The 24,358-nt window shown below is 41.1% G+C and overlaps 1 protein-coding gene across 8 annotated transcripts in view; it reads left to right on the top strand.

Moving 5' to 3' along the window:
• Nucleotides 1-24,358, top strand: part of RGS6 (regulator of G protein signaling 6) — a 536,396-nt gene that overhangs the window by 499,862 nt on the left and 12,176 nt on the right. For 7 of the 8 annotated variants that reach the window (XM_056545778.1, XM_056545779.1, XM_056545773.1 and 4 more), the window contains 3 exons: nt 1,617-1,803; nt 3,302-3,391; nt 11,990-12,043. In XM_056545778.1, coding sequence (XP_056401753.1) covers nt 1,617-1,803; nt 3,302-3,391; nt 11,990-12,043 — 331 coding nt within the window. The remainder of the gene's footprint in view (nt 1-1,616; nt 1,804-3,301; nt 3,392-11,989; nt 12,044-24,358) is intronic. The other variant, XM_056545777.1, reaches the window with a different exon arrangement.

The following is a 24,358-nucleotide window of genomic DNA, read 5'->3' as shown; positions in this document are numbered from 1 at the left end:
TCTTTAATAGTCTCCTCTGTCCTCCACTAATAATAATAATTACCCGTATTAATGGCTCCTGTTTGAACTTGTTATCAGTATAAAATACACCTGTCCACAACCTCAAACAGTCACACTCCAAACTCCACTATGGCCAAGACGAAATTGTAGACCTCCATCAGGCTGGGAAGACTGAATCTGCGAAAGGCAAGCAGCTTGGTGTGAAGAAATCAACTGTGGGATCTCACACCGTGGTGTCAAAATTATCACAAGAACGATGGACAAAAACCCAGAACCAGCGTAGTGTCCAGGGCATGGAGGCGCTACCAGGAGACAGGCCAGTACATCTGGTGATGTGGAGGAGGCCGTAGGAGGGCAACAACCCAGCAGCAGGACCGCTTCCTCCACCTTTGTGCAAAGAGGAGCAGGAGGAGCACTGCTAGAGTCCTGCAAAATGACCTCCAGCAGGCCACAAATGTGCATGTGTCCACTCAAATGGTCAGAAACAGACTCCATGAGGGTGGTATGAGGGCCTGACGTCCACAGGTGGGGGATATGCTTAAAGCCCAACACCGTGCAGGACGTTTGGCATTTGACAGAGAACACCAAGATTGGCAAATTCGCCACTGGCACTCTGTGCTCTTCACAGATGAAAGCAGGTTCACACTGAGCACATGTGACAGATGTGACATAGTCTGGAGACGCCGTGGAGAACGTTCTGCTGCCTGCAACATCCTCCAGCATGACTGGTTTGGCGGTGGGTCAGTAATGGTGTGGGGTGGCATTTCTTTGGGGGGACGCACAGCCCTCCATTTGCTTGCCAGAGGTAGCCTGACTGCCATAAGGTACCCAGATGAGATCCTCAGACCCCTTGTGAGACCATATGCTGGTGCAGTTTTCCCTGGGTTCCTCCTAATGCAAGACAATGCTAGACCTCATGTGGCTGGAGTGTGTCAGCAGTTCCTGCAAGAGGAAGGCATTGATGCTATGGACTGGCCGCCCATTCCCCAGACCTGAATCCGATTGAGTACATCTGGGACATCATGTCTCGCTCCATCCACCAATGCTACGTTGCACCACAGACTGTCCAGGAGTTGCTGGATGCTTTAGTCCAGGTCTGGGAGGACATCCCTCCGGAGACCATCCGCCACCTCATCAGGAGCATGCCCAGGCATTGTAGGGAGGTCATACGGGCACGTGGAGGCCACACACACTACTGAGCCTCATTGTGACTTGTTTTAAGGACATTACATCAAAGTTGGATCAGCCTGTAGTGTGGTTTTCCACTTTGATTTTGAGTGTGACTCCATATCCAGACCTCCATGGGTTGATACATTTGATTTCCATTGATAATTTTAGTGTCATTTTGTTGTCAGCACATTCAACTATGTAATGACGAAAGTATTTAATGCCATTAGTTCATTCATTCAGATCTAGGATGTGTTATCATAGTGTTCCCTTTATTTTTTGGAGCAGTGTAGATTAGATTTGATAGATAGATGTATAGATAGATAGATAGATGATAGATCTGTATTTCTTTATTTCATATCCCTCTCCACTAGATGGCAGTATTGTGTCTCCAGTTACACTAGAACAAGTCCAAAATTCTAATTTTAAGACTGTTTTATGTATGTTAGGTTTTGGATGGTTGTCCAAGATCTGAAGAAGCAACCTTTGCAGGAAGTACCGAAAAGGGTAGAGGAAATATGGCAAGAGTTTCTGGCCCCTGGGGCGCAAAGTGCCATCAATTTAGACTCCCACAGTTTTGAGAAGACAAGCCAAAATGTTAAAGATCCTGGGAGGTACACATTTGAAGATGCACAGGTATGAAATGAAGGAGCTCTTGTAACGTTAATAATCAGATTATGAATATTTATTGAGAAAAGTGGGTATTAGTTTTCACAGTTAAAAAAATAATTGGTTACAGTACATTCTCTATTTTATTGCTTTATTGTGGATGTTACTAAAAATGTTATTAACTAATAGAATTAGAGGCTTAAATATATTAATATAACTATGACCAAGACACAGCAGCCTCTCCCAACTTCCTCATTAGACATGGCAAGCCCCATCCAAATTCCCTAGTAGTCATAACATTTATAACTATACTGGGGGGGGGGGGGGTTGTTAAGCTGCAGAACCACCTATAGCAGTTGCCATACTAATGGGTCACTTTACTCAGATGGCACTAGGACTTTTGGTAGGGCAAGATAGGAAAACCCAGCAGTAAATGTGCAAGATAAATATTTAAGCTTGTATAATAGTCAGAAATAATGAGTAACTACTCACCGTGATGATTGCAGCAGATAGGCATAATAATAGTGCTTAATGGTGAGTGAGAAACTACTCACTAAGGATTATTTCGCTAGATAGGAGTACTAGTACTTTCAGGATGAGTGAGCAACTAATAACTGAAGATGATTGACATTGATGCACACAAACCACCAACAAGCTAGAACCACATATATTGGACAACACAATCAGAAAGAAACAATCAGATAGACAAAAGCAAGCTAGCAGCAGACCAAAAGTGACAGAACTAAACTGCCTACTACACCAACCAATTACACAAAGCAGTATTCTTACATCAAATTATCCCCTCTCCACAGGATAGCGGAGAACTAGTGGGTTGGTGAAGGTCTGACTGCTGGGACCCCCACCAATTATACGAATGCTGTTAAACTGTGCCCTGAATGAAGTGATGAGCAGTGCATACATGGCCACTTCTCCATTCATCCTCTATGGGGCTGTTGAGTTCAATGCTCAGTGTTGTTTAGAAGCCCACAGTAAATATACCCCTATAATGGCAAAACCAATAACACCAGAACCTGCAGAAGTAAATGATCCATTAAATAACTTTTGGGAGGCACAAGCCACACCAACTGCGAGAGGCAACTATAGACTGGCATGGATCCATTCCTCCAGCAAAAAAACAAAGCTGCTGTCAGCAACTAGGCCAAAATAATTGTGTCCACCTACCATAAGTAACACCCTCCCAATTTCTCAGCAGTCACAGCAACCATTCCACTTTTGCATTAGTCACATAGACCCTTTATTTCCACAGTAGTGACTGCAGACCCCCTTGACTCCCTCAATATTCACAGCAAGCCTGTCTATGTGACCTGTCAAAGGAGTGTTTTAACCCCTTTATTGAGCATTAGATAAAATCACCTAGCCATTGGACATGGAACCAAACCTGGACCAGCAACAATATACAGGGCAAACAACAGTGGAATGGCATAGTTTCCTATGTATAGCATACAGGAGCATTTATGTATTGAATTTATGTGGGTTTAACTTGAATATCTATATTGTGTTGCAGGAACACATCTACAAACTCATGAAGAGTGATAGTTATGCACGGTTCTTGCGTTCCAATGCCTACCAGGATTTACTGATGATGAAAAAGAAGGTAGAGTTTGGGGTGAACATGCTTGCATCCACTGCACATTAATGATTCTGGCCTGCTGCTTGCTACTAGTGTGGAAATGACAACTGTGTTTCCTTGTCTGTACTCATCTTCTTTGCACGAGGACTAAATGTCATCTCCTACCCAGCTACTTAACATAATACAGTTATATGCTCTTTTGCCAAGGCTATTGTAATATAAAGTCGATGCTGTAATATAGAGTTGATGCATTTTGGAATAATTTGGAAAGCTAGACCAAAGCTTTACTATGTATTTACCGAGATATGACTTTAGAGAAGGTTTATTTTGCAATGCGCCATCATGGCCTTTCAAAAGTAATGTGTCTTATGCATGAATCCTCTTTACTTAGTAGTCTTGACTGACATCAAATCTTGTTTCCCATTTCAATTGTATTGTAATTTTAAACAAAATATAAGGTGAAGTACGTATAGTTAATTAAGAACAGTAATTGTCTCTCTTCTGTATGCTGAGCAGTATACTCCTAGCAATGTATTTGCCACAGGAATTCTTTTTCTATAGCACTCAAAGGTACGGATTGCTAGAATGTGCTGTGATAAGATTTTACACAGCATGCACCTGGAAGACATTTTTCATAAAATGGGTTGTACAGGCTGCCTGTTTAAAAAACAAACAAACTATACTTACCTCCCGCACTTTCCTGGTACCTCCAATATCACCGCTCCTGGTGTCCACTGCACTCCTCTTCCTGAGGGCCTGGGATGTCATATTCTGCTCAGTCAACCACTGGCCACAGCAGTATCCCGGCTCAACAATGTGATCACAGCCCCTGTCTCTGCCGTGTTCCTCTTCCTGGTCCTCGGCCCAAAATGTCAAATTGTCATTTGACAATCACTGGCTAAGGCAGGACACTGCTGCTTCCGGTGATTGGCAGTGCGGCAATCAAACATCCTGGCCCCAGGACCAGAAGTGCAGCAAACATAGGGAGCAGTGATAACGGAGGCACCAGCTGAGCGCAATAGGTTAGTTTGAGCAAAGTATAGTTTTTTTGGTGTTGAAATATGTAGCCTGGGCATGTTTTTAGTAAAACAGTTTTCGCTGGACAACCCCAGCGAAAGGTAAACATAAGGAATTGATACAAGAGTGAATACGGTGAGCATTTAGCTCACTATGAAGTTTGGGCTACATCAGCTTCATGTTAAAAATCATCCTGCACATTCTTCGGGAGGGCCAGACAGAACAACAGCAGTGTGCTGCCCGACCAGCTCCTCTTTATAGTACGGACCCAAACAGTAGAGGGAATCTGCAGGGAATGTGACTTATAGTCATGACTTCATGCTCATCATGTAGACTGCAGGTCTTGTGTTTGAGAGCACTTCTGTATCTGACTGCTTATTAAACATACCAATGCTAGACAGAAAGAAAGACAAGACATGCGCATGGGGGTTTAAGTGTCAAGAGTAATTAGAAGCTGATAACACAGCCCAGGACAACATTTATCGTAATTTTCTATGAATCTAAAGCTATACGCATGCAGTGGTTTCAGTGCTAATGCCAATGAAAGCTCATTAGTAAGGGGGTACTGTTTCTCCTAAGGACTGCTCAGTTGAAATGTTGCAACAGTAAAATGATAACTTGGCAACAGTAGTATTTAATAGTAGTACATTTGTCAAGATATGTAGATTAGTTTTCTTACAGAAATAAGACAACTAACTATTACTTGAGATGGTTGTCTTTCTCTTGGAGGAGAACTAATTTCCTGACTTTATCCTATGATGTTTTGTTGGAAAAATATGTTTCCATATCACTGATCTCTTCAATGAGAGTTAGTACCACCCCTGAGCTGTGTCTAAGGCATCTAGCCAGCTAGTACCCTCTTTCTACCAATGAGGGGCAAAACCCCCAAAACAGATGTTTGACTTTTCCTTTTGTAGAAGACTCAGATTTGGCTAGTATGAGAGTTTTCTTTCTACTGCAATATAGTTAAACGGGTATTCCAGGATTATTTTTTATTTGACTATGCTACAGGGGCTGTAAAGTTAGTGTAGTTCATAATATAGTGTCTGTACCTGTATGTGACGGTTTTCTCACAATTCTTCTGTGATTTTCACCCCAATATTTATTTTTAACAGCACACAAAATGACTGTTGTCTCAGATTTTTCCCAGCTTGCAATGCGGCCGAGACCTGACTCACTAGTCAGCTGATGACAGGGAGCCTGTCTCCTTCAATGGGTGGAGGGATCGCTTGGTGGGAGAGAGATCAACTGCAACTAATGCAACAGCTTTAGGCACCCTGATTGAAAACCACAGGTCTTTTGATGGATGCAGCTCATTTATGTTTCAATGGGTTGGATGGATGATATGTGGGAGGGAGGAAAATGGAATTGTGGGATTTGCAGTCAAAAAAATAAAAGTCAAACAGGAAATACAAGTTCACAAAAAGCTAGCCACAGCATTATGGTGATCTCCTGACATAGCCATTTAGCCCCAAGACAAGCGCAGATCCTTCCTAAGCATGTCCATTACTGCCTGCCAGGTATGTACTAAAATCACCTTATGGTGGATACCCCCTTTAATTTGAATTTCCCAATGGAGCACTGCTTTAAAAATAACTTGTCAGGTTGCAAACACAGTGGGCCCTAGGCCAACCAGCCACTCTTTACTTTGCATAGCCTTTCTCCAGTGGGTGCCTGCCTTAAACCTGCTATACTCAAGAAGTAGCTCCAACAGTCTTTTGCTTCCATCATACCTACTATCTCACAGTGGCTAAACACGGGCCTTCTGCTTTGTAACATTCAAGGCAAGTTTGTATGATACTGCATGAAAGCACCACAGGAGACCGTGCAGTGGCGCCATGCTCCCTCTTATAAAGGCCTCTCCTGCCCATCCCCATTGCAACGTCCCATTACACTGATTATCATCGCAACACATGCCAACACATCAGCGGTGAGCTTGGCACGTTACTTGCACAGATGGCACATCACAATAAAATGTTGCCGCTATAAACCATGCTACTAGTACTCACAAAAGCATGGAGATTCATCAGGGTCACTTCTGGTGGCAGGCCTGTTGCCAGGCAGATAGTGAAGGTCACTTACACACTACCTGGCAAGCTCTTTCATTTCCGATTACTAAATGCTGAATTGTAAAGACAAACTGTTGAACATTTAAAATCTAAAATCCTATTATGAAGCCTTTGAAACTATATTTGTCTTTTTATAAACTTGTATTAAACCATATTTTTATATCTATATCTTTGATCATGACATGATATTTTAACTTTTCTGTTACTGTAATTGTTTTTCATTAGTTCGCAGACATCTTTACTATGCTATTCTTTTAGATGTTAAGGGGAAGTCCAGCTTTTTTTTATGTATATATATATATATATATATATATATATATATGTATATGTGTGTGTTTGGCTTCAGGGTGCTGCAATAAAAAACTATTCTCACTTTTCTCAGTCCCCACTGCTGCATTTTCAACAGCTTCTGGTCCACGCTGCTCTTAGCTGCTTCCTGCAACATGTTGTCCCTGGTTCACCAAATCACTGGCTCAGGGGGATCACTGATGCGGACAGAGATTGGCTGAGCAGGATGTTCCTACAGTAACCAGAATCAGCAAAGATCAGCGGGGACCAGGAGGCATTGACGGTACCTGCAGGGAATCGGGGCAGGTGATTATGGTTTTCTTTTTTTATTTGTACAGCACCACAAGCTTAATATGTTATACCTCCAAATTCTTTTACTACCAGAATACACCTTTAAAATTATTCTATCCAATATTTGTTTTTGAACACCGAGCAATGGCACCTGCACTACTTTAAAATAAGCTGGGACACAAAGAAGACTTTAATAATTGCCTTTATATATAAATATTAAAAAACAGAGGTGTCAGCAGAGAGCACTGTGGTCAGACAGAAAGGAAATTAAAAAAGAAAAGAACTTCCTTTGTAGTATACAGCAGCTGATAAGTACTGGAAGGATTAAGATTTTTTAATAGAAGTAATTTACAGAACTGTTTAACTTTCTGGTACCAGTTGGTTTAAAACAATGTGACAAAAAAATACTGTGTATATGCTGATTGGCTTAATAGGATGACGTGGCCAGTTCCATAGCACCTTACTTATAATGCTTGCTTTAGTAGCTTATAAACAGCTAGTCTACACTGCTCAAAAAAAATAAAGGGAACACTAAGATAACACATCCTTGATCTGAATGAATGAACTAATCGTATGAAATACTTTCGTCTTTACATAGTTGAATGTGCTGACAACAAAATCACACAAAAATTTTCAATGGAAATCAAATTTATCAACCCATGGAGGTCTGGATAGGGATTCACACTCAAAATGAAAGTGGAAAACCCCACTACAGGCTGATCCAACTTTGATGTAATGTCCTTAAAATAAGTCAGAATGAGGCTCAGTAGTGTGTGTGGCCTCCATGTGCCCGTATGACCTCCCTACTACGCCTGGGCATGCTCCTGATGAGGTGGCGGATGGTCTCCTGAAGGATGTCCTCCCAGACCTGGACTGAAGCATCTGCCAACTCCTGGACAGTCTGTGGTGCAATGTGGCGTTGGTGAATGGAGAGAAACATGATGTCCCAAATGTGCTCAATCCGATTCAGGTCTGGGGAATGGGCGGGCCAGTCCATAGCATCAATGCCTTCCTCTTGCAGGAACTGCTGACACACACCAACCATATGAGGTCTAGCATTGTCTTGCATTAGGAGGAACCCAGGGCCAACCGCACCAGAATATGGTCTTACAAAGGGTCTGAGGATCTTATCTCAGTACCTAATGGCAGTCAGGCTACCTCTGGCAAGCACATGGAGGGCTGTGCAGCCCCCAAAGAAATGCCACCCCACACCATTACTGACCCACCGCCAAACCGGTCATGCTGGAGGATGTTGATAGCAGCAGAACGCTCTCCACGGCGTCTCCAGACTCTATCACGTCTGTCACATGTGCCCAGTGTGAACCTGCATTCATCTGTGAAGAGCACAGGGCGCCAGTGACGAATTTGCCAATCTTGGTGTTCTCAGGAACTGAGAAATAGTCTGTGGTCAACACCTGCAGAGCTACTCTTTTATTGGGGGTGTCTTGCTAATTGTCTATAATTTTCACCTGTTGTTTGTTCCATTTGCACAACAGCATGTGAAATTGATTTTCAATCAGTGTTGGTTCCTGAGTGGACAGTGTGATTTCACAGAAGTGTCATTGACTTGGAGTTACATTGTGTTGTTTAAGTGTTCCCTTTATTTTTTTGAGCAGTGTATTTAAATGCAGATAGTAATCTAGATGTAGGTATTGTGTTACTTGATTTTCAAGAATACTTTATAGCAGTTATTTAATGTGCTTGTCTCACAAAGACAACTTTTTGTCATGTGTCTTATTGGCGCATTTAAGTGTGATAGAGTGGGTCCTCAGCTCAGGGTCTTCCTCTGACATCTGCAATCTAGAGACAAGGAAGTAAGAGCTCCATAGAATAATATTGTTGGACCCAGGGGGCTAAATACATATATATCTATATTAAAACTGCTCACCCTGGGTGGTTTAGTAAGCACATACTCAACAATGGGATAGGTATGTAGAAGAAGGTTGTGAGGAAGCTGCGCATGTGGAGCGAAACGCGTTTGTTTCTGGTGAATAAATCCTCTTTTAAGCATATCTTCCTGTCTGGTCGATCAGCGCCGTGAGCCAGGTTCCTCTAAAGCCAAGTACCAACTATCTGCTATACTTGCAAGGGAGCCTAAGGAGTTGGATACCACTGTCATTGCATAGAAAAAATGCTTAAAGGGGTACTCCAGTGGTAAACTTTTTTTATTTTATTTTTTTATCAACTGGTGCCAGAAAGTTAAACAGCTTTGTAAATTATTTCTATTAAAAAATCTTAATCCTTCCAGTACTTTTTAGGGTCTGTATACTACAGAGGAAATTATTTTCTTTTTGGAGCACAGAGCTCTCTGCTGACATCATGACCACAGTGCTATCTGCTGACATCTCTGTCCATTTTAGGAACTGTCCAGAGCAGCATATGTTTGCTATGGGGATTTTCTCCTACTCTGGACAGTTCTTAAAATGGACAGAGATGTCAGCAGAGAGCACTGTGGTCATGATGTCAGAAGAGAGCTCTGTGTTCCAAAAAGAAAACCATTTCCTCTGTAGTATTCAGCAGCTAATAGGTACAGGAAGGATTAAGATTTTTTAATAGAAGTAATTTACAAATCTGTTTAACTTTCTGGCACCAGTTAATTAAAAAAAAAAAAAAACGTTTTCCACGGGGGTACCCCTTTAAGGATAGGGTCACATGTATTTTACGCTGCAGATCCGCCGGTGGCCCGACCCATATTGTGCCTCCAGCTGTTGCCAAACATAAAAAGAGGCTGCTTTTTTCCGTTAGGATGACACAGAAATGTAGCATCTTATGTTGTTGGGTTTTCATGAATATCTGCACTATAAGTAGCATACTCCTGTATATACTGTAAATTTGTGCTATAGCCAAACCTTGTATTAATCTAACCTGCTCTCAGCAATCTCAGCACATATTAAACTCTGCTGGTCTATGTGCATGTTTGTCAACTGCTTGGATGTTTTGTATTAATTGTATTAGCCTCCATCCATAACGTTTGGTAATCCTGTGGCTGCCTTTCTGACTCATACATAGTGACAGTGTGTGCAATTTACTCATTCTAATTGACATGGACTGTTTTATTTCTTTAAGGAATTTTTTTTTTAAATATTTCTAAATAAAATAAAAAAAACTCAGGTGATCTGATGTAAACTAAACTTTAATACTACAGAGTATTTATTTCATTAAGATAAATATACCGGGGAGATTCATAAAAAGGTGCCATCTTTGTTGCTGAAAATTGTGCTTGTGATAATTTTTCATAAATTTGCCCCAATATGTTTAACACATAAATAGACAAGATGTAAAAAGAAATGTATAAAATTGTCAAATCGGCTTAGTAGCAATATTATTTCTTTATAGCCTTAAAAATGCTAAAAGGCTTAGTGTATATTACTCATTCATATGCGATAACTATACAATAACTATAGATTGAGATGCAGTACTTTAAGTTGTTCTAGAAATTTATTTAATATAATCAAAATAAAGTTACCATTTCAGAATGTCAATTGTAATAATTATCTTAATAAACTAATATCTGTTTTTTGTTTTTTTTAACTTTATTTCTTAAGTTTCATATTTATACTTTTCTCTTTAAAGGGGTATATATATTTTTTATATATCAACTGGCTCCAGAAAGTTAAACAGATTTGTAAATTACTTCTTTTAAAAAATCTTAATCCTTCCAATAATTATCAGCTGCTGAAGTTGAGTTGTTCTTTTCTGTCTGGCAACAGTGCTCTCTGCTGACATCTCTGCTTGTCTCGGGAACTGCACAGAGTAGAAGAGGTTTGCTATGGGGATTTACTTCTACTCTGGACAGTTTCCGAGACAGGTGTCATCAACTCAACTTCACCAGCTCATTAGTACTGAAAGGATTAAGATTTTAATAGTCATTTACAAAACTGTTTAACTTTCTGGAGCCAGTTGATATATAAAAAAAAGTATTGTCCTGGATAACCCCTTTAATCTATCCCCGGCTTATTAAACGGCCTATTACAATTTCATAGGTTAGAAAAGCAAGGCACAGGATGCAATGGATGCATTGGGTAATTGGAGAGCACCTGTGGCTTCACTTGACTTCTCTTTTTTACTTAATACTTGTATCCCCATGAAATAAAAATTCTGCCACATTTTTGTAGCAATGCTATATTGTGCTGCTACCCTACTGTTCCTTTTAAAAAATATATATATAATTGATTTGATAATTGAATGTTACTATTTATGTTAGACAGAATCAAACTGTGTATCAGGATGTTACTGTTTTTGGGTAGATTTATTTGCGGGTTTCCCGCTGCTTATTTGAATGTGGGTGGGCTCTTCTCGGCTGTCTGCAGCAGATTTTCCGCTGTGTAATTTCCGCTGCGGAAAATACGTTGCAAGCCCCATTGAAGTCAGTAGGGTCTGTGGCGGAGAAGAGCCCGCCCCCTTTCAAATACGCAGCGGGAAACCCCCAAATAAATCCGCACATGTTCTGTACAAGTTGCCAAAATTATTCAGGAGACATAACATAAAAATCGTACAGTACAAAGTTTTGAGAAAAGATGGCCCAAAATTCTTGCTCCATGGGAAATGCAAGTATTTACTAAGACAGACATTGAAAAAAGTGAAGTACCAAATTTTTATATGAAAAAAAACACTATATTATAATTGAATTGAATTTTGAAAAATATACCAGATACAATGTTAATATTTATGTAACGCACTTAAAAAAAAAAATTATTCTAAACTTAATTTTAAGCTTAAACTTAAATACAGTGTTCAATATAGTAAAATGTAGTTTTCCTCCAACTCAATTTACAATATCACGAAAAGCACATTATTTCATTGCTTTGGCAAACAATTCTTCTTTTGTTCAGATTAAATTTTTTCTTTATTTTTGGCTCTTCTGACATTTGCTAGCATAGTAAGCGCTCGCTGCTAAAAGCTGAAGGTTTTTGTTCCTGTATTTTTTCTTTCCCAAACCCTTTTTTGTTTTTTTAAGACTGAGAATGAGCAAGGTCGTAGAACCTCCCTAGAAAAGTTTACTCGCAGCGTGGTAAGTTCTGGTGCAGTGATCACTTTTCATTTTTTTCTTTTTTTTTTTTTTGCACACTTAAAAGCTTTGAATTATAAAGTGAGTTTATATTGTTGCTTGCAGATTTGTGATGTTATATGTTATGTAATTTCTCATATATTGTTTTTATGTTGGGACGCTGTGTTGTGCTAAATCTGTTTGCTTACCAAGGCTTGCATCATTATGGACATAAACCAAATTGCCCAACAGTGGGCTGAACAGTTGCACAGTTTTTACCTAATAAAACACTTAAATCAAATCAATAGTAGACATACATAAGAACCTTCTGGTATAATAGAATTGTGGTACATTTGATACATTAATATTTTTAACCCCTAGAGGACACTCAACGTACATATATTTCTTTGCGCCCTGGTACTTAGCGCACAACGACATACCTGTCCGGCATGGGGTTCCTCAATCACTGCACCTCCTGACACAGTGATCGGGCCAAGCTCGATACTGTTGTCAGCAGCTGGGACCTTATAAAAAATGTCAGACATCAGTCCATGCATAGCAGTGAACAGTAAAGGCAATCAGTAGATTGCTGTAAATAGTCCCCTATGGGGACTTAAAAAAAGGGTAATAAAAAGTTTGTTTATAAAAAAAATTATTAAAAAAAGTGAATAAAAAATAAGCATAATTGGTTAAAATATAATGTTAATTCTGTGTGGTGAACAGCATAAACATAAAAAAATAAATAAAATACCAGTCCAAAATTGCTAATTTTTGGCCACATCACACTCTAGAAAAATGGAATAAAAAGTAACTAAAAAGTAATGCAAAAGTGATACCACTAAAAACTACAGCCCTCATACAACCGAAAACAATTCCCCCCCCCCCCCCCCAACTTCCCCAGTTTTCCACCACAAAATTTTTTTTTTGTTCCTCCACCATACATTTTATGGTACAATAAAAGGTGTCAATACAAAGTACAATTGTCATGCAAAAAACAAGGCCTTATATGGGTCTGTGGATGGAATAATAAAAAAAGTTGTGGCTCTTAAAAGGCGAGAAGGAAAAAAACAAAAACTCAAAAATGAAAACTGTCTTCAATGGCTGTGTCCTTAAGGGGTTAATTATGCATAGTTCATAAACATTTATATGAACAATTTTACACTTTTCCATAGTGTTTAGGAGATATATTAAAACACCTGATTGATTTCACAGTATTGGGACATTTGTGTGAGAGTTTCCATCTGTTACTGCCAATATTTTTGCGATTCAAGAATCCATTTTTTAAACTGTTACACTGTAATCTAGAAAGAAAATGAACATTTTTACAATAGCACTTAGAACTAAAGTTCAAACTGTAAGTCACAAATATTGACTTACAGTTTCATATTCAGACTCCTCATAATCTTGACAGGTCTTTTACTTTGACTATTCTTTTCTTATTTAAAACTTCCATACCTGTTCTTATCGTAGTGTGAGGTAGGTCACACTGATGAGGAGCCTGAAAGGGCTTCTCCGGTGCGCCAGGGTTCTGAACAGGAATGATCATTTCTGCAGCACTATGCTTTCCCTGACTGCAAAATTATCTTATTTATGATTGAATGCTTTTGGTTGTATTAACCCCTTAAGGACGGAGGACATACCCGTACGCCAAGGCTCGAGCCCTGCAGGAACGCACAGGAACGCCGTTCCTTTGCTTTTTCCAGAGGAGGAACGCCGTCCCTGTTACACTAGTCCTGCAGGACCGACCTCTGGATTATTCTTACCCTCCCTCCGTCTCCTCCCCTGGCCCGGACTGCTAGATGCTGGAGATGTAGGACCTGTAGGACCTCTGATGATGTCACCATCACATGTTGGGGGCGGAGATTAGCTGTGGAGGAGAGGAAAGATCGTGGTTGAAGGACCTGTGTGATGCTGTGGAGGAGGCGGGGCTGAGCTGGAGGAGACATGTCACATGTCAGCCCAGTAAGGTAATTACGTGGAAGGAGATTTGTTACATTGTGTCACCCCAGTAGTAAGGAGATCACATGAGGAGGGGGGTTGTTACAGTATGTCACCTCAGTAGTAAGGGGATTACATGAGGAGGAGGTTTGTTACAGTGTGTCACCCCAGTAGTAAAGAGATTACATGAGGAGGAGGTTTGTTACAGTGTGTCACCCCAGTAGTAAGGAAATTACATGAGGAGGGGGGTTGTTGCAGTGTGTCACCTCAGTAGTAAGGTGATTACATGAGGAGGAGGCTTGTTACAGTGTGTCACCTCAGTAGTAAGGAGATTACATGAGGAGGAGGTTTGTTACAGTGTGTCACCCCAGTAGTAAGGAGATTAAATGAGTAGGTTTGTTTGTTACAGAGTTTTGCAACAGCTGGAGGTCTCCCCCCCCATGCTAATTTACAGGGTACATTCACACGGGCAGGTTTACACTGAGTTTCCTGCTTCAAGTTTGAGCTGCGGCAAATTTTCCGCCACAGCGCAAACTACTAGTGGGAAACTCTCCGTAAACCCCCGCCTGTGTGAATGTACCCTGAAAACACTACACTACACTGACACAAAATAAAGGGTAAAACACTACATATACACCCCCTTACACTGTCCCCCCCCCAATAAAAAGGAAAAACGTATCATACTGCAGTGTTTCCAAAACGGAGCCTCCAGCTGTTGCAAAACAACAACTCCCAGTATTCCCGGACAGGCACTGACTGTCCAGGCATGCTGGGAGTTTAGCAACAACTGGAGGCACCCTGTTTGGGAATCACTGGTGTAGAATACCCCTATGAAATCCCTATTTTAGTCCTCAAATGCACATGGCGCTCTCTCACTTCGGAGCCCTGTCGTATTTCAAGAAAACGTATGGGGTATTTTCGTACTCGGGAGCAATTGAGATACAAATTTTGGGGGGCTTTTTCTCCTTTTAGCCCTTATGAAAAGGAAAATTTGAGGTCTACACCAGCCTGTTAGTGTAAAAATTTTTTACATTTTACACTAACATGCTGGTGTTGCCCCAAATTTTTTATTTTCACAAGAGGTAAAAGGAAAAAAAGACCCCCAAAATTTGTAACGCAATATCTCCTGAGTACGGAAATACCCCATATGTGGGCCAAAAATGCTCTGCGGACGCACAAAGCTCAGGAGTGAGAGTGCACCATGTACATTTGAGGCCTTAATTGGATATTTGCACATGGGTGGCTGATTTTACAGTGGTTTTGACATAAACGCAAAAAAATAAATACCCACATGTGACCCCATTTTGGAAACTTCACCCCTCACGGAACATAACAAGGCATATAGTGAGCCTTAACACCCCACAGAATTTTTGTTAAAGTTGATTGGGAAAATGAAAAAAAAAAAAAATAAATCTAAAATGCTGGTGTTACCCAATATTTTTCATTTTTACAAAGGAAAATAGGAAAAAAAGACCCTATAAATTTGTAACCCCATTTCTTCTGAGTAAGAACATACCCCATATGTGGATGTAAAGTGCTCTGTGGGCGAACTACAATCCTCAGAAGAGAAGGAGCGCCATTGGGCTTTTGGAGAGAAAATTTGTCCGGAATTGAAGGCCTTGTGTGTTTACAAAGCCCCCATAGTGCCAGAACAATGGACCCCCCACATGTGACCCCATTTTGGAAACTGCACCCCTCACAGAATGTAATAAGCGGTGCAGTGAGCATTTACACCCCACAGATGTCTGACAGATTTTTGAAACAGTGGTCCGTGAATGTAATTTTTCATTTGCACCCATTTGCACAGCCCACTGTTCCAAAGATCTGTCAAAAGCCAGTGGGGTGTAAATGCTCCCTGCACCCCTTATTAAATTCTGTGAGGGGTGTAGTTTCCAAAATGTAAATGCTCATGGCCCCCGACTTCCATTCCAAACAAATTCTCTCTCCAGAAGCTCAATGGCGCTCCTTCTCTTCTGAGCATTGTAGTGCACCAGCAGAGCACTTGACATCCACACATGGGGTATTTCCATACTCAGAAGAAATGGGGTTACAAATTTTGTGGGACATTTTCTCCTATTACCCCTTGTAAAAATGTGAAATTAAAAAAATTTGAAAAAAACTGCATTTTTGTGAAAAAAAATTCATTTGCATATCCGACTTAAACAAAAAGTCGTCAAACACCTGTGGGATGTTAAAGGAAAACGGTCACATGTTTTCTCCCGCACTATCCACAGGTGATTCCAATGAGCCCTACCTTGCCCGGATCCGCCCGGCCGTTCGCCCCCCAATTGTAGTTTTATTATATGTGGAAAACTGTCACATGTTTTCTCCCGCACTATCCACAGGTACTGAAGTTTTATTATATTTGGAAATCTTGCTGTAACTGGCACTGGCGGGGCTTCTGCAGCTTAACTGGCACTGACGTCAGCACCGCTTATGAATATTCATCCCCCCTCCCTCCAGCTCTCCCTCTCTTCGCCGCTCCTAACTGGAGGGAGGGGGGATGAATATTCATAAGCGGCGCTGACATCAGTGCCAATTAAGCTGCAGAAGCCCCGCCATTGCCAGTTACAGCAAGATTTCCACATATAATAAAACTTCAGTACCTGTGGATAGTGCGGGAGAAAACATGTGACAGTTTTCCTTTAAGGCTCACTGTACCCCTTTTTACATTCCTTGATGGGTGTAGTTCCCAAAATAGTATGCCATGTGGGGTTTCTTTTGCTGTTCTGGCACCATAGGGGCTTCCTAAATGCGACATGCCCTCCAAAAACCATTTCAGAAAAACTCACTCCCTAAAATCCCATTGTCGCTCCTTCCCTTCTGAGGCCTCTAGTGCACCTAAGAGCACTTTATATCGACATATGAGGTATTTCCTTACTCGAGAGAAATGGGGTTACAAATTTTTGGGGTAATTCTCTCCTTTTACCCCTTGTAAAAATTCAAAAAATGTCTCTACAAGAACATGCGAGTGTAAAAAAATGATGTTTTTTAATTTTCTCCTTCACTTTGCTGCTATTCCTGTGAAACACCTAACGGGTTAACAAACTTTCTGAATGTCATTTTGAATACTTTTTTGATAGTTTTGTTAATGATGTAATTTATGGGGTATTTCTAACATGAAAGCCCCTCAAATCCACTTCAAACTGGACTGGTCCCTGAAAATTCCGATTTAGAAATTTTCGTGAAAAATTGGAAAATTGCTGCTGAACTTTGAAGCCCTCTGATGTCTTCCAAAAGTAAAAACATGTCAACTTTATGATGCCAACATAAAGTAGACATATTGTATATGTGAATCAATATATACCGTTTTTATCGGCGTACAACACGCACTTTTTAGGCTAAAATTTTTAGCCTAAAGTCTACCTGCGTGTTATACGCCGATAAGCCGCTGCAGTTCAATGATTTAAAGCGGGCGCTTTAAATCAATGAACTGCAGCGGCTTTGTAGGTGCAGAGACCGCCAGCGCTGCCGGCTTCTCTGCCCCTGCTGGCCCTTCTCTCCCCCTGGCTATCGGCGCCGCTGCCCGTTCTCTCCCCCTGACTATCGGTGCCGGCGCCCCATTGCCGGCACCGATAGCCAGGGGAAGAGAAGCGGCGCCGGCAATGGGGCAGCGGCACCGACAGCCAGGGGGAGAGAAGGGGCAGCGGCACCCATTGACGGCGCCGCTGCCCCGTTGCCTCCCCCCATCCCCGGTTGCATAATTACCTGTTGCGGGGTCGGGTCCGCGCTGCTTCAGGCCTCCGGTGTGCGTCCCCTGCGTCGTTGCTATGCGCTGCACGGCGCGGCGCAAAGACGTCACTCGTCATTGCGCCACGCCATGCAGTGCATAGCAACGACACATGGTAATTATGCAACCGGGGATGGGGGGAGGCAGCGGCGCCGGCAATGGGTGCCGCTGCACCTACTCTCCCCCTGGCTGTCACCGCCGCTGCCCCATTGCCCCCAGTAATGGGGCGCCGGCACCGATAGTCAGGGGGAGAGAACGGGCAGCGGCGCCGATAGCCAGCGGGAGAGAAGCGGCTGCAGCAGGGCTCTAGACCCCAGGAAAGGCAGGGGGAGAGAAGCGGGCAGCGATGGCCTCTCTCCCGCTGCCTTTCCTGGGGGTGTATCGGGATATACACACACACACACACATCCTCATTTTACCATGGATATTTGGGTAAAAAACTTTTTTTACCCAAATATCCTTGGTAAAATTAGGGTGCGTGTTATAGGCTGGTGCGTGGTATACCCCGATACATACAGTAATTTATTTGGAATATCCATTTTCCTTACAAGCAGAGAGTTTCAAAGTTAGAAAAATGCTAAATTTTCCAAATTTTCATGAAAGTTTGGGATTTTTCACCAAGAAGGATGCAAGTAATGACAAAAATTTACCACTATGTTAAAGTAGAATATGTCACGAAGAAACCGTCTCGGAATCAACGGTAAAAGCATCCCAGCAGGCATCCCAGTAGGCATCACGGTCCAGTCCCCAACCGGCTAGCGGTGGGGACCGGAATTCCCACGGGCATATGCATACGCCCTACGTCCTTAAGGACTCGGGATGCAGGGCATATGCATACGCCCTACGTCCTGAAAAGGTTAAAATTGTCATCTTCTGACCCCTAAAACTTTTTTATTTTTCCACGAACGGGGCGGTATGAGGGCTCATTTTTTTGCACTGGGATCTGAAGTTTTTATTGGTACCATTTTTTGATCAAGTTTTTTAATCGTTTTTTATTCATTTTTTATGGTATAAAAAGTGACCAAAAATTGCGCATACGCCATTGACCGTGCGGTAACAATATATTTTTATGGTTCAGACATTTATGCACACTGCGATACCACATGTTTGTTTTTATTTACACTTTTTTTTAATGGGAAATGGGGTGATTCAGATTTTTTTTTATTAGGGAAGGGGTTAAATCACATTTATTAACTTTTTTTTAACTTTTTTTATGCAGTGTTATAGCCCCCTCTAGGAAGAAGGTAAGACACCTCCCGCTGTCCTCTCAGTTTTTCGGGACGCAGCAATTTAGCCGTGGCGGTCCCAAACAGCTCCGCTGAGCTAACCGGCAATGTATTCTCCCATTTTAGACGCTGCAATCAACTTTGATAGGGTTAATACCGGACATCAGCACGATCAGCAATGTCCAGTATTAGCCGCGGGTCCTGGTTGCTGATAGCAACCCGGGACCCCGCAGATATGAAGTACGCTCAGCTTCTGAGCGCGCTTCACAGATCGGGAGCCGGCCACAGAACGTAAATATACATCCGTGGTCGTTAAGGGGTTAAATGTTGTTTAAAGGTTCCAGAAAGTAGAAAATCACAATGTTTGTAACTTGAACTTTGGCATGAACTTCAATCATGACTGAGGCCTCGCCATGTTCTAGCTCGTGTCTCCCCAGTAGAAAAAGCTTGCCCTGAACCTGAAAGAGGAGAATCTATTACTTCCTGGGAAACTTCATGAATTAAAAGAAAACTACAATATAAATTGTTTCTGAAATATATCTATGAGGCTAGGAGTCCACTGAGGGTTTTTGTCTGGTGTTTTTTTAGGCTAAAAAACACCCAAAAAACTGCCACTGATTTTCCGTGCGTTATGGTGTTTTTTTTCTGGCTTTTTAACCTTTGTGTGTAAATTGCATTTTTTTGCTCTTTGGCAGTTTTTTAGAAATTTTGTAGGGTGCCATAAAAAAAAAATTATGCAGTAGCGATGCAGGAATTTGTAGGGAACAAATTGTTTTTATTTTTATAACAATTCTTTTATTTATTTTTTGAAAGGAACAATTATCGGGCAGGGAATTAATGGCGGCCGATAATATGAAAATAGTAAAAATTTCAAATTTTATTTATGTGTAATTTAGGAATTTATTTTATGTAATAAATGTATTTTATGTGTAATGTATGTTTTATTACCTTTTTTCACTTTTATTTTAGGTACTTTAAATTTTATTCTGGGTGCGCTACTACCATCATAGAACTGACTCTGTTATATGATAGGAGTAGTTGTCCTGGTGCTGAGGGATTCATGGCACCGGCTCTCACTCCTGAGACCCGTTGCCATCATCCCCTGCCGGCAGGGGCTGCTGAAATCTGGGTTCCCTACTAGTAAATTCATATTTCCTGCAGAAGCCCTCGTTGGTCAATCAGTGGGAATTAATGAGGGCAGCCAGCAGGAAATATGGATTTACAAGTGAAGCGGCCATATACTTTATATAGCAACCTGTGCTCCCTCCAGCCACCTGCCTATCCCTACAGAGCCACCGCTAACACCGCGGCTGTGAGCCCATATTCCCCACTCGCCTCTGCATCGCTTCCTGCTACCTACAGACAGGACTACAACTCCCAGCATGTCCTCACTGTCAGGACATGCTGGGGGTTGTAGTCTTGTCTGTTTCGAGCAGGGAGCAAGGTCCCACATCATACACAGTTGCAGATATGTATAAACTTTAATCCTGAATTTTATTTCTTTTTATTGAGCCTCTATTCCCCGCTCGCCTCTGCTTCGCTCTCGCTTGATACAGACAAGACTACAACTCTGAGCATGAGGACATATAGTCCTGTCTGTAGGTAGGGGGGAGCGGTGCAGAGGCAAGCAGGGAATAGGGGCTCACAGCCGCGGTGACAGCCGTGGGTCTGTAGGGGCAGGCAGGCAGGAGCACAGGTTACTGTATAAATCCATATTTCCTGAAGGCTGACCTCATTGGTCTCTACTGATTGACCAATGAGGGCTTCTGCTGGAAATATTAATTTACTAGTAGGGAACCCAGATTTCAGCAGCCCCGGCCCTCAGGGGAGTGGCATGCCGTCCGCTTCCTCGGCTTTTAAGTTATGATGGCAGTGGGTCTCAGGAGTGAGACCCGGTGCCATCAGTCCCTCAGCACCTGGACAACTGCTCCCATTGTAGAACAGAGTCTGTTCTATAATAGGAGTAGCACACCCAGATTAAAATGTAAAGTACCTAAAATAAAAGTTAAAAAAAGTTAATAAAATACATTTATTACACAAAATAAATTAATAATCTACACATAAAAAAAATCTGACATTTTGACTATTTTTATATTAGCAGCCGCTAGTAATACCCTGTCCTGCTGCCGATAATTGTTCCTTGCTTTAATAAAAAGAAAAAAAAATTAATATAAAAGATAAAATTCGTTCCCTACAATTTTTCCCATCCCTACTGTATCTTGAAGAAAAATCTGAGCATTAAGAAAAGAACAACTCAACTTCAGCAGCTCATAAGTACTGGAAGGATTAATATTTTTTTTCCTGGATAACTCCTTTAAGATCCCCATTAATCAGTAAATTGAGCAGGCAAAAAATGCTCAGTTGAGCACAGCACCTTTTACACCAGAATGTCAAGCGTGCTGTGTGCTGATTGATAGAAAGTCTTGTAAACTTTTTATAAACTATAGTTACCTTTTTGTTTTACTGCCCCCACACCCATTAAAAATATAGTGAAGAAAGCATAAACTTATAAAACATAAGAGGCTTAGATACACCACTGCTTCAGTACACTGTCCCTGGATTCAGTGGTGGATATTTCCATTATTATTATTTTTTTTTACTCAAATGTAGGATTGGATGTAAAATGAATAAAACCTATATATTATTTATAAAGGAGCGATTCTTTATACCTCCATCCTGATATGAAGTCATTAATTTATTTTCCTTGAGACACTGTATTTTAGAAAACCCTTAAACAATTTTCAAACAACAGAGGTTAAACTTTTTTTTTGTTTATGGTGTTTAACATGTAGCATCAATAATGTTATATTTTAACAGTTCTGACGATTTCACTCACAGCAGTACTAAACATGTCACTAATAGTTCTGACGATTTTGCTCACAGCAATACTAAACATGTCACTTTTTTGTTTTTACTTTTTTTTAGTTTGACAAATGGGGAAGGGGTTGATTAACATTTTTATTTTGTTTTGTATTTTTTTGTTGTTGTTACTTTTATCATTAGATTTCTTTAACACATGAATACAATACATCTGTGGGATTGTCACAGGCAGCCCAGGCTTTAATAGTAGAGTCTATGTGGCAGGCACGGAGGCCTTCCTCGTGATGTCACGGCTCAGCCTCCTCGTGACATCACGCCCCCTCAATGCAAGACTATGGGAGGGGGCGTGTACTCCGGCACCTGTATCGTGAGTCATCAGATACGGAGGGATCTTTGCTCCGTGCAGCTAATGACATCCTTTGGATAGGGGATAAGATGTCTGGGGGTGGAGTAGTGATGAGATGATACAAGTGCCAGGCTCAGATGTTACATCTCTTTCCTACCACTTACTTCAACTTCAGACAAGAAATTGTAAAACCGCACACCATAGTAGAATAGTAATGCAGGTGTAGAAAGTTTTCTTATTTTATATTCAAACATACAGTGTATATCACATTATTATTGTAAATCTTAGCTCCTAAGCTAGATTTTTGATACCTCCACAAAATGGAAACATTTTGAGTCTAACGCCTTTAACAAAGAAGTACACAACATATTAAGCAATAATAAAATGCAAGTTGACATGACAAAAATTAGTAAGTACATCAAAGCACAAGAAACAATGTATGACATGTATTATTATGTCATGTGCTTTGATGTACTTATCAGCTTTTGTCATGTGTGCTTTTTCCATTTAATTGTATAGCATAATTTCATTATAGCACGAAAAGGGCTTAGACCTGAATCATCCACAGTGAAAATTCTGCTGTGTGAATGGGACTGCAGAATCCCATTGAAGTGAATAGGCTTGAAACACATGCAGAATTTCAATGTGGAAATCCATGCTGAAATTCTGCCTTGGGAACATAGCCTAAATGTGCACTGTTTAAAGATTTATAGACAAATTTTTATATTTTCATGGGAAAGCTAGTAAACAGATTTGATTTTGGCTGTTATTAACATGGTTATTATCTCAAGAGTACAGTATGTTGAAAGATGGTTGTTTCAAAATGAAAAGAAAATCTGGCATTTTTTTTGTAATACTTACCTTGGCAGAAACACTGGTGAAGTACCTTTTATTGTAGCTTTGAATCATGATCACTCTGCCCTTATCAGGAGTGTAACTTAATAATTCACAATGTCAAGCTTATTAATCACTTATCATTGGGCTCATGTCATTTTTACATGACATGGTACAGAAAATATTATAACCGGTACCCTGAAAAACTATTAGTAAGTAGAAGCTTGCAGTGTTGCCCTTGAAGACTTTAAGCCTTCAAAAAGCCTTTAAAGCCTTCAAAGGAGTTTAAGAAGAGTCAGGGCTTTTGGCAAATGGCAAAAAAAAAACTAATCACTTAGAATATGTTCACACTGCCGTTTAGGGTTTTGCAGTGAAAACATGGGAAACTTTGACAGAACCCTTATAGATGCCATTATAAATCCAAGGGATCCATTGGCCACCATCTCGACCCAATGTGCGATGGATGTGGCTTATTGTGGCTTGTATTATAAGTGGAAGGCATAATGCAAATGGACACAGAGCCTTATATAAACAGTAAAAAACAGTATGTCGCTAAATCGTGCATATGTGTAAGTAATTTTAATCTTTTCTTATTGAATAACTTTAATTCGGACAAATTGTTAGGTCTTCATGTATCAAGAGAACTTCTGCCAGTTGCTGGTTGGGGCTTCCATGGAATGGGCTAGTTTTCCAGCACAACCCACACATGTTTTGTTTGATTTTGGTATGTGTATGCACTTAATTGATAATAGTGTTCAACCTGCCGACAGGTTAAATCAGCATAATGTCCATAATGATACTCGGATACATTTTCATTCTCACTTGTTTATTCATCTATCTTCATCATATAATGTATTCAGACATGACTGTGCCGATATTTAAGCAGTGCAAGATGTTAAAACAACATACCTCGGTCAGATAGAGAGACACGAGTCAATTAGTCAGAGCTCAGAGAATTTCTAGTAATGATAGGGAGTATGCAAAAAATAAAATAAAGATTGTGGAGAAGTTTGTATCTAAGGGGTACAATAAAAAAATCTGTCAAGAGGGAGAAAGCATTGGCACTGCAAACACAAATAAATCACAAAGCAATGGCTAATGTGAGTTGAAGCCAATGTGCTATTTGCAGGTAATACTATTAGTTAGGAGGTGCTCACGTACTAGAGAAACAGTCCATATGCAGCATACAATATCAAAGACTAAAGACGGAGCTGTTACGCCGAGCGCTCCGGGTCCCCGCTCCTCCCTGGAGCGCTCGCAGCTGGGATGCGATTCGCGATGCGGGAAGCGCCCGCTCGCGATGCGCATCCCGGCTCCCGTACCTTACCTGTTCCCCGTCTGTCTTGTCCCGGCGCGCGTGGCCCCGCTCCTTAGGGCGCGCGCGCGCCGGGTCTCTGCAATTTAAAAGGCCACAGGCTTAATCAGTATGTTCACCTGTGCACTCC

Source organism: Hyla sarda, chromosome 11 (genome assembly GCF_029499605.1).
Source record: "Hyla sarda isolate aHylSar1 chromosome 11, aHylSar1.hap1, whole genome shotgun sequence".
Classification (NCBI taxonomy): domain Eukaryota; kingdom Metazoa; phylum Chordata; class Amphibia; order Anura; family Hylidae; genus Hyla; species Hyla sarda.
Note: the sequence above shows the minus strand (reverse complement) of the source record. Positions and strands in the feature narration are given on the sequence as shown.